We start from the raw sequence: 11,531 nt of genomic DNA, 5'->3' as shown, positions 1-11,531 counted from the left end.
AGTTGCCTGAATCAGTACGGGAGTCTGTTGCAATCCGGCATTGGCAGCTTCTGTCGACTGTGATACTCAACTCTTAATTCATTATATCTTTTTTCATCCACAACTCGATTAAAATGTTTGAAAAATTGAACCAGATCATGATCAAGTTTCAGATAATTTTTTATGGAAGCATTTAGACTCTCACTTAGTTGGGTGCTACGCATACCTACAGTCTAGGCGCCTTTTATGAAGCATTTTGCCCATTTCTTTCGATACGTATAAATGCCACACAACCATTCATTTGTTTCGAGCTTGTGTTCTTTTAACATTGTATCCCAGGCCATGATAAACTCATTTTCATCTTCTATCTCATACATACATTCAGCAAATCTATATGGGAGATTACTACCATTCTTGTAATAGTTCCCAAGGTGTTTCATGAAATTGACTCTAATATGAAAAGTGCACAGACCATGGTATATTGAAGGCATAACAGCTGAAATTGCAGCGGCCATGGCTGTATCCTGATATGTGAAGATGGTTTTTGGGTGCTTTCCACAAACTGCCTCTACAAATGTACCCAACACCCACTTGAATGATTCAATGGTCTCATCATACAATAGGGTTGCTCCAAAAATAACCAATTGTCTAAATTGATTGAATCTCACAAATACGCCCAATGGTCTGTACTCCTTGTTAGTTTTATATGTGGTATCAAATGTAACCACATCCCTAAAATAGGTATAATCCATCAGCATTGATGCATCAGCCCAAAATATATTTGTAATTTGTTCTTCACAATCAAGCTGCTCAGCGTGGAAGAATGACGGATTCTCCAATTTTTGTTCTTGAAAGTATCGTAGCATTGCACCAGTTTCACCATACTTTAATCCCCTCTCTCTTTTTGTTTGTGGATAACGTTTTAAGTCATCATGAGTGTAGTCAATATTGCCTAATCCACCTGCCTCTTTTCCCATAAATTCATGGGATTATTTCAAGGATATTCTTGCATCATTTGCAATCTCAGCTTGGGTTCCTTGAGAAATACTTACTTTTCTCTTACTTTTCTTTGCTAACGTATCATATGAGCACATTCTGGAATGTGTAGTGTGTGATTATGCTCGATTACTAGATCTCGAACCTGATACTTCATTGTTTCTCTGTTCAAAATTATCCCCATTTTAGCTTCATATCAGGTTTTTGTTTCAGCCCGAATTTTCTTTGATTTTACATCTCTTTCGTACCGCCGTTTGAAACCTTCTTTACAACATGTTTACCTTCTAGATGTAACTACACCGTCTTTATCGTTGTTTAAGTAGTCTTTCCGAATATTGAACCCAACAACTAATCTGTACCTATTGTAGAAGTTATATGCCTCATCTTCTGACTGAAACTCCATGCCGATTTTAGGACCCAAAGCTTCCTCCATTGTGCTGTATTCGACAACAGCATTTTTTGCTATTGTTTTTCAGGACAAACTCAAGGTGAATTAGTAGCATATTATCATACAGTAAATCATTAGTTTATAAATCTTGGTATTACTTGGTCTGATTCGTTATATGATTTATTACCTTATTATTTTTAAATACCCATTTAAGTGATTTCAAGTAAATTTTCATATTCTCCATAAAAATTATGTCTATTATATTTGTTTTTTATTTCCTTATTCACATCATAAGCACTTAATTTTTTGTATTCATATATGTACATACTTTATAATAACGTGTACACACTTTACAACATTTTGTAAAATAATTTTTATGGATATGTATCTTCTCTGTAATAGGTAATCACATAACTCTAATAATTTGCAAAGCATATTTTACTATATAATATATACATTTCAAACAAATATTATAACCAATTTGTGTATAATATTAGTATTTACATACTTTACAACCATATGTACACACTTTATAACAATGTGTACACCCTTTATATCAACTTGTAACATAACAAATGCATATATGTAAAATACATTTTTACATAGCGTAAGGTTCGACAGAGTTCTCAAAATCTATACATTGTCATTTATACTGTTTGTGTATTTATTTAAGTTGGCCACATTATTAAGTTATTTTTACGCTTATGTTATTTTATTTGTACACATCCTCATTTATTTTTTGAAACTCTGTACGGGATCTTTATTGTACAAGTTAACCATCTAGATGTATGTTCTCTGTAAAAGGATAATGACATACTTGTAATTTTCAAATCAAGCTTTACTAGATAACACATTTATTACAATCAAATTACCTATAGCATTTACCTTGGACAGGGTTGACCGTGCAATGGATTTCAGATGGGCCGTTCACAAGTCCCGACTATGCATTTGTTACTCGATGAATATCTATCTCAGTCATCCACAAGTTAAATCGGCGTGTATTGTTGCTGCAACTGATTTTCACAATTATCTTGTGTACACCTCGGACTAGATGCCAGTTTTGATAGGGTTTATTTAAGAGTTGGAAGAAAAGAAGACAAAGATTTATGTCTATGTTATGCGAAATAATTTGTTGAGAGGAGAAGAACATAAGGAGCTGCAACGACAATGTATTGTGTTCAGAGAAAACCCACTACCACCATTTTCTTCTCACCTCTTTTAAGTTGAAAGAGTTTTAAAGCCCACCTGATCATACCAAAAGTTGATTTTCAAATTTTGATTTTAAATTTTTCATACCCTTAACGTTTGGGATTTGTAGCAAACTCCGTTTGGTATTTCTTTACAATTTCTCTTTTTTTTTGTTCCACTTTTTTAAACGACGCCGTTGTCTTCAGCTCTCATTTCACTTGTGACGTGGCTTTGTTTTGTGCGTTGATATTAGCTCATCTAATTTGGAGCGTCAAAAGTTTCTGAAACGGTGGCCTGGCAACCGTCCTAGCCCCTGGTCCTTTGAAGCCATTGTGCTGGGCTTGTGGGACGCAGAGTGAACGGACGTAAAGATGATTGAGAGAGAGAGAATTGAAAGTGCGAATGTGAAGTTATTAATTTGTTATTGTGGATAGAGTTCTCGCACTAGAGAAGTGACGTGGCATTTGTTGACCTAATTAATGAGGACAACCAATTACACCAACCATGGGTAGAAAATTAGAATAAAGTGATCCTGCATATGCGTGTCAATAAAGCAGTGGTTTAATGTGGGGTGCTGATAGGAAAAATAAAGAGAAATTGGTGGGGACTGGAAACATGTGGGGTCTTGGAGTAAGCTGGAAGAATCATTGGTGAAGAAATGAAGAAAGGCAATCATATTAAAATGGTAACTACTCTTACACACATGATACACATCTAAAATTTACATAATCTATCATACATTTATATGTAATAATTGTTATCATCGTTTACATTTATATATTTTTTTTATTTAATCTTACTTATCCTTCTTTTTATTTACTTACTTTCTCTAATTAATCTTACGTTTTCAAATATATAACACTTGAAATATATGATAACCAGGGTCCAGTGGACACCCATTAGACACATCCATACTTTATTCGATCACCACATGGCCAAATTTAATTAGACCTGTAAATCAAACCAAATAACTTGGTACTCTACTTGAATTCGGCCCGAACCAACTTTGTTCAAGTTTATTTGTTTAGATATCAATCCAAACTCGAACATAATTTTAAACTTGAAAATATTAACAAACCAATCATGATTTTCACATTGTCTGACTCGATATGTTCAAGAACATATAAAGCAAGTAAATTTCATAAAAATATTTCTAAACTTTCCTTCCTTAACTCCGCTTCTTTCCTTCTTGTATATTGCTTATCTTATAAAATAACAAGCATATAATACTCTTATCTCTTGAATAGACACAATTGATTTTAATCACATTCGTAATTCATTGTAATAGATTCCTTGAATAGGCATAATTGATTTAATCGCATTCCTAATTCATCGTAATAGATTTCTTGAATATCAAAAAACAAAAATTAAGGGGAAAAAAACAACAAATTAGAGTGAAAAAAACAACAAATTAGATTTCTTTATATTGTGTTTTTTTGGTAACAACACTTTCCAGTATCTTATTTAATTTTTATTTTTAAATGATATCATTCCAATTACTCATGTGTTCGACTCCCGTATGCTATCTCATTGTGTATCTCTGAGACAAGATTCAATACGGGCTTAACGGATTAGTTTGACCGAAAGATTGGAATGCCCCTAAAAAAAATATATACTCATGCGTTCGTCTCCCTTATTCTATTCTATTTCATTCTGCTGCTATCAAGATTCATTTTTTAAGTTCAATTCGTGATTGGTGCCCTTATATGAATACTAGTTCTATACTTAAGTGCATCTGTCCATAATTCGTGATTGGTGACCCCAAAGTGGCATCTTAATAGCACTGGCAATTTATAGCATGATTGACAAGAGATGGACTTCCTTTCCTCTACTCCAGTAAACCTATCTCAAACATGCCAATCTCACACTTGTTTCCCATCAAAATCTAGCAATGCTTTCATTCCCGCTAATATTGTCAGGATCAAGCGCTTACCATTACACCAAAAGCTATAGCTGTTAGCGAAGGCGCAACTTTATTTCCTTAACCACAATGGCAGCGCAAAGCACCGTACCACGCTCGGCCAGCATGAGGGGCTGCACCCCTGGGTGCCACGGGCTGGGCGGTTAGTCCCTTCGAGCCGGGATCTGAGGGATGTTGCTGATTAGGCCAACAATCCCTCCCCCAGCAACAGCCAGGGAGACTCGAACCCGCGACCTCGCTCTGATACCACTTGTCAGGATCAAGCGCTTACCATTACACCAAAAGCTATAGCTGTTAGCGAAGGCGCAACTTTATTTCCTTAACCACAATGGCAGCGCAAAGCACCGTACCACGCTCGGCCAGCATGAGGGGCTGCACCCCTGGGTACCACGGGCTGGGCGGTTAGTCCCTTCGAGCCGGGATCTGAGGGATGTTGCTGATTAGGCCAACAAATATGTTGTGTTATAACTTTTTTCTTTTTATCTTTTATAATTATACTATTTTTTACTAGTATTGGAATTGAGCACCTCTCCAGTACAGTTTTATCTTTTATAATTGATATCTATATTATGTGATATCAAAGGCTCAAAATCATTTACTACCCTTACAGTCCAATATTTAATCTAATACCCTTTTTTTTTCCAAATTAATGAGGTTCCATAGTGATTTTCTACTTATCTTATACTATCCGAAAAATAATTAACGATAAATCTACAGAATTCACATAATGACTAAAAGTGACTTGTAATAAAAGATGACCACCATTACTACATAATGGTTCACATTATTTATCCCATTCCAAAAAAAAAAAAAAAGCTACATATCTACATGTACTTCTTTTTAATTAACTTCCAGTGTGGTTGCAACGAAAAAAAAAGCTTCAATATGGTGGGAAAACAAATTGGAGAGGAGCTCAAAAACCAGTGTACTTGTTTGAAAAAATAGATGAAATGTAAATTTAATTTTTGATAAGATAACAAATATTTTAAAATAAAAAATACGACACTTTCGATTAAACTCGCAGAGTAGAATTTAACAATGAGTAGTCCAACCCATAAAAAAGTATTGAGCCAATTATACTACAGGCAAAGATCTCAAATCTTGTCGTACCCGTACCATGACTGGGGATTAAGGTTATCTCCTTCCAAGTCCTTTCCCTTATTTCGGTTTCCTCCACAACCACTGTTTCTCCATCATACCCTTATCTTGTCATCTGTGTCCTCGGAACTCGGAACCCTTACCGCTACCAATTCTTCAGCTCCCTAAGGTTCAGGTGGGATCAAGCATGGGCTGAAATAAAAAACCTTATGGCTTGAGTCAGAATTTTAGGCTTTGAATTTCAATGGCCCAACTTAACCTTTTTGGTTTAGTAGATTGGGCTTTAAATCAAAATTAGCTGGCCAAAAAAATTGCACTTCTCCAGCATTTCAAAGTAATAATGGATTATAAATATAATATTACTTTTTCTTTTTCACCCTCCCTCTCCTCCCCTTCCCACATCCTTCATCTTCCCAATTGTCAAATCAAAAATTCAAATCTTGAACTTGACAGTGGAGAAAAATCTAAGAACTTCATTTGCCCACCGGATAATATTACAATTACAATTACAATTACAAACATAAATGTTGATGATGATTAATAAAAGAGGAATCTTAATTAGTCCACAAACTTCTTGAGCAAGACTAACATTGTGAAAAAGTAGTACTACACGTGAATATATCTTAATAATTATCTCTCTCAAAAAATTTAAAAGTAATATATAGATATTATATATATATATACATATATATTGTAGGGAGGGTTTTAAGGATGGTTAAATCAGAATGTTTCTAACTCCTCATTCTTTTTTTTAATAGATTTTTAATTTTTTAATTGTTATATATCATTTCATATCTTTTGAATTAAAAAAGTAAGAAGTGGCTCCACTTACATAGAAATTTGATTTGAAATTTATTAATGTGAGGGTAAATAAAGAGGAAACATCACCAAACCTACTAAAAGTAAAAGTGTAAATAACAAGATTTTGCCCTTCAACTTAGTAATCCTAGCTAAAAGGGCAAATTATAAAAAAAATAAAAAGAAAATAATATTCATTGGTCATGGATTTAAAAAATCAGGAATGGTACCATTCATGAACCCTAGATTATGAAAAAAAACAAAGTACTACTAGCCTTTCAACATGAAAATTTTTATTTGAAATCTATATTTTTGATGAAAAATAATAATAAAAACAACAAAAAATCTACAAAAAATTTTTTAAAAAAATAACAATGCAGTTTAAAGAAAAGATATAGAACTTTTGACCCTAAACTATATATCTAGTTAGTCTGTATATATTTGATCCAAATTTGACCCTAATTAAATTTGAATAAGAGTGCAAAACCCAAATGCTAAAATAGTCTTGGGTATTATTGATTATGTTATGTATTCTTATTGTTTTCTTCACATGTAAATATGTAATTGCTGTGTCATTTTTTATACATTTTTTTTGTAGTAATTGAGGTTATTATAAGATATTATCAGTTTTTTGTTTACATTTTAAATGCCAATACTTGCAACCATTGTGATCAATTTTCAGTTTTATATGATTTTCATATTATGGGAGGTAAAGTTAAATATATTGTAAAAATGTTAAACCAAATTGCAAGTTATGGATTTTTTTTGTTTTGCTTCAAATTTTAATTCTTCAATTTGGATCGAGGTTGAATATAGATTCAACTACAATATTTTTTCTTTGAAAATTTGAAATCATTCAATTCAAAATTAATATGGAAAATAACTAATTTTGGTGTTTCTATACTTTTGTATTGAATTTTTATTTTTATATTTTACTATCCAAATTTATTTTATAATAGTGTAACATTTACAATATGTTAAGTTATGTTAGTGAAATTAAGACTCAAAGACCAATAACGATGTAAAATACCAGTCGCAATTACTACTATGTAAAAGAAAATTCCCATCACACACGGGACATATTATATACACGTGCAATTAGAGAACTTCTTAGCTTTTTCCATTTTTTTTCATTTTTTCTTTTTTTTTCCTTTTTTTTTTTTTCCTTCTTCCTTCAATCCAACCAAAGCCAATCGCTTCCACTTACATCACCGTCGTCACCATTTGGCACCATCGCCACTATCTTTAGGTCATCTTCATCACCATCTTGAATCTTAGGTTTTCATCAATTTCACGAATACCAATACGTTTTCATGTTAAATGGATGCTACATAATCGTTTTGTGGCTCTTGAAGATCATTTTAGTACTAATTTTACATGATATACGATAATTTGAGGTAACTAAAAGGGTTAAACTCATTTTGATTCTAACGATGAATAGAGCTTGGGGTGAAGCTTTGGAGAAGTTTTAATATTATTTTGTAATGTCCAGTCGGCGGACGGTAGTGAAGCAGTAGCAACCTATGGTGGTGGCTGGAAGTGGTGGTGGATTCTAATTTCATTTGTTACACTAGTCACTAGTGGAGGAGAAGGAAAACAAATAGACTAAAACAAGAAAATAAAAAAAGAAAAAAGAAAACAAAGGGCTTCTGGGTTGAGGGGAGGGAGGAAAAGGAAAAGGAAAAGAAAAAGAAAATTAGAAAAGAAAAAAGAAAAAAAAAAGTGTAAAAGAAAAAGAAAACAAAAGAAAAGTTTAAAAAATAAGAATAGAAGTAAAGTTACCAAAATACTTTTCTACACTGCCCTGTACACTTAGCTTTTCAAGCATGTATAGTTCACGCTTTGCTCTGTCAGTTTAGATGATTTTCATCCAAACTCCACATCAATCCAAAGCACAAGAAGTTCATTTGGGTGTTTTTTAATGATAGGGGAATTTCCATGAGCCTTGACCAAACTATAGGGGGGTTTTTAGAATTTTACCTTAAATATTATAGAGAAGATGATAATTTCTTACAAAGATAAAAGTATATGGTTTTCCATCTTTGTGCGTACTTTTAAGTACATGAATTCTATATAGTTTAGTCCTTTTACACTAAACTTTTCATTAGAATTTAAATAGTCCGATTAACCTCATAATAGAATGATAATTTTCCTACGAATATTTAAAGTTTGCAATACTCTTAAACTACGTTTGTAAAATAGTTGTTTTATTGGGGTTAATTCCATTTTGTACTCTCTAACTATACCTATTTGTACTCTAGTTCTCAAACTATAAATTAGTACACTTCAACCCTAACTATACGTTGATTAGCTTTTTGGTCCCTAAACTACTTCCTTCTCTCTAATTTTAGATTTTTTTTTGGTTATAGTTGCTTCTTATGGACGACTAATATTCCATAAGTTTCACATATTTGTTAACGATTGTACTTAAATAGGACGGTTTTTATAGTTAGGGACTAAAGTGTCCCAATTTATAATTTAGGGATCAAAGTGAAAATTGGGGTATAATTGAAGGATGAAAAATTGTATTAATCCTCACTTTTTTGGCTAGTTGAACTTGTTAACAATTCAATATTTACTTAGACCACTATAGTGGGAAAATTTGACTGCTTTATAAACTTCAAAGGCACAAATAAACACTAAACTAAATTTTAGTGGGGAAAATTGTAAATTCTTGTAGATGGTTTTGGTCTTTGGAACAAATTCAAAAGTTTAAAAACTTAATAGATTTTTTGAAAATTATGAGACCAAATGGTATCACTGTAAAAGTTGAAGAAATATTTGAAACATTTATTAGACACCAAAAATTTTGTGTCATTTATTTTTTATTCCTATTTTCATTTTTTATCTATTCATTTTATTTTACTTTTGTTTTGTTTTATTTTATTTTTATTCTATTTTTATTTCTTACATTTTCTAAAGAACATTATCTCAAATTTATTTTTTAGAAAATTAGAAAGACAATAAAAGGAAAGGCAAAAAAGAAAAGTAAGGAGATTCATCAGAATTTTGTAAAAAAAATAAATAAATAAATAAAAAATTGTTGCACGCGTGCTGTTCTTCTTCTTTGTTTCGGCCACAAACCAGAAAACAGTACAAGGAATATTGCAGCTGCAAATTCCATCCCATTTCCACTCGATTTTTTGCATTTTTCTTTCCCTCCATGCCGCCCAGTACAAGGCCACCTAGCCTTAATTCGAATCATCAAGAAAAATCTAGAAAAAGCCATTGAATGGCTTCAAAAATGCCACAAAAACCCAGCTCATCTGCACCATTGCTCCTAGGGTTTTAGGGGAGGTTTTGTTCCTATAAAGGCTTAAAAAATGCAGCCTCAGGGTAGAAAAAGAGGGGGATGCGGCGGAGAAAGAAAACACAGAGAGAAAACAGAGAGAGAAAGAAGAAAAATAAGCAGAAAAATTTTGTCAAAAAATGTGAGCCAGGGTTGGTGATTCAGTCACTTTCCCTGTTTGATTCCGATCTCCCTAGGGCTTCTCGTGGGAAGATTTCGCCTGATTCCGATCTCCTAGGGGTTCTCGTGGAAAGATTTTGTTTTCTGGGCAAACTACATTGGTTGGGGAGGAAGTTTCGTGTTAAAATTTTCAGAAAAAACCACCGCAGCGCCTTCAAATTGAAGCTTGAATTGGCTGCATCCACAGCTCTTGAACCTCGGTATCAGTTTTGCAGCTTCGTTCTTTAGGATCTCTCCTCGAGATTTTTCGAGTTTATTTCTTCCCTGAAGCGTTAAGAGGTAATTTTATTCATCCCTTTCCTTTCACACGTGCCCAGATCCTTGCCCAATCCACCAAAAAGTTTGCTGCATCTGTTCTTATTCTGTTCTTCTTTTGATGTTCTTCTCCAATTTAGATTTTTGATATAATCTTGTCTTAAACGTAATAAGATTGAGTGTTGAGGGTAGTGCTGCGTAATCTGGTTGTTTTGATCCAAGATCTTGATGTTTGGTTGGGGTTTTGATTGTGTTAGATGGAGTGCGAAAGAAAGTTGCAAAAACCTTCCAAATTGCAGAAAGAATGCGTCGATTAGCTTTGCATGGATTTTTTTAAAAATTACAGTTCGGCCCCTCAATTTTTACATAATTCCATGGGTAAAATATAAGGACCCCTTGTGGTTTCGCGAAAAAATACCTTACTCCCTATTATTTAAAAACCTCCACATAAACACCCTAAATTTCATAACTAAAGTGAAAATTACCTTCTGAGAGTAACCGGCAGCAGGTCCAATACCCTCGTCTAACCCTTGTCAAACTTTATATTTCCAGTTTATATTGGTAGCAGCCAACAGCAGTCCCCACCCCTTTCTTTGGGTGGCTACTGCTGCTGCTGCTGGCTGATGGAGAAAAGACGGGAGGCAGGCAGTTCCAATTATATTGGCACCCTTTTGGCACAAATCTAGAATCTCTTATTACAAATTCCCATGGTATGCGTATGAATCAGCAAGATTTTTTTCCCTTGAGCTATAGACTTGCAGTGTTCACCACCCATATAGTTTCTTCTTGAACAGGAAATGTACAACCATCCATTCTTCTCCATTGTTGTACCCAAACAATTCTGCTACTGCAATAAGAAAGTCCTCCAATAGACGGTCCATTTGACGGCTGAATCCTTACCATATGTTGACTGCATTATTGGGGTTATAGAACTCAAGTTCTGGTCCATTCTTTTAAGCCACTCCTCACTGCAAGAGGATATGCCCAATCACTTGATATGGTCTCAGGATACCGGTCACATGTGCCAGGGCATATCAAGATAAATAGGTGGGGACTCCGTAGACGTGTAAGATGCCTCGAATTTGTTGAATGCATTTCGAAGCAAGCTGCTGGTGCTGCTGTAAGACCCTGTAGAACTGGAGCCAGCACGCTGGAGTTTATAAACGGCGGTTGATTTGGTTCAGGAACTTGATGATTAGAATCTGTAAGCATGTGAACAACTTCATCCATTGATGGCCTTGAAGATGCAGAAGCTTGGGTGCATAGAAGCCCGATCTTAAGCACGTTCGATGCCTCAAGCGCTGGAAACTCACCCTCGAGAGAAGGGTCCACTTTTTCCGCAAGTTTATTCATTTTATGATTATGACAGATCTTTGTTTTTCCATAGTTGCATCAATGTGGAATATTTGCATTGCTCAGTGCTGCGATTGTAACCCTTT

General features: G+C 34.0%; 1 protein-coding gene across 1 annotated transcript; it reads right to left on the bottom strand.

The window, feature by feature from the left end:
• Positions 1 to 212: 212 nt before the first annotated feature.
• Positions 213 to 956, bottom strand: LOC113763235 (protein FAR-RED IMPAIRED RESPONSE 1-like). The gene has a single exon (XM_027306987.1). The coding sequence runs from the start codon at positions 954 to 956 to the stop codon at positions 213 to 215; it is 744 nt and encodes a 247-aa protein (XP_027162788.1).
• Positions 957 to 11,531: the final 10,575 nt, after the last annotated feature.

This window comes from Coffea eugenioides, chromosome 2, assembly GCF_003713205.1.
Source record: "Coffea eugenioides isolate CCC68of chromosome 2, Ceug_1.0, whole genome shotgun sequence".
Classification (NCBI taxonomy): Eukaryota; Viridiplantae; Streptophyta; class Magnoliopsida; order Gentianales; family Rubiaceae; genus Coffea; species Coffea eugenioides.
The sequence above is the reverse complement of the archived record's forward strand: the minus strand, read 5'-3'. Positions and strand labels throughout refer to the sequence as shown.

Excerpts from the sequence above, each read along its gene's own strand:
- LOC113763235 (XM_027306987.1), bottom strand. The coding sequence starts at position 956 with ATGGGAAAAGAGGCAGGTGGATTAGGCAATATTGACTACACTCATGAT.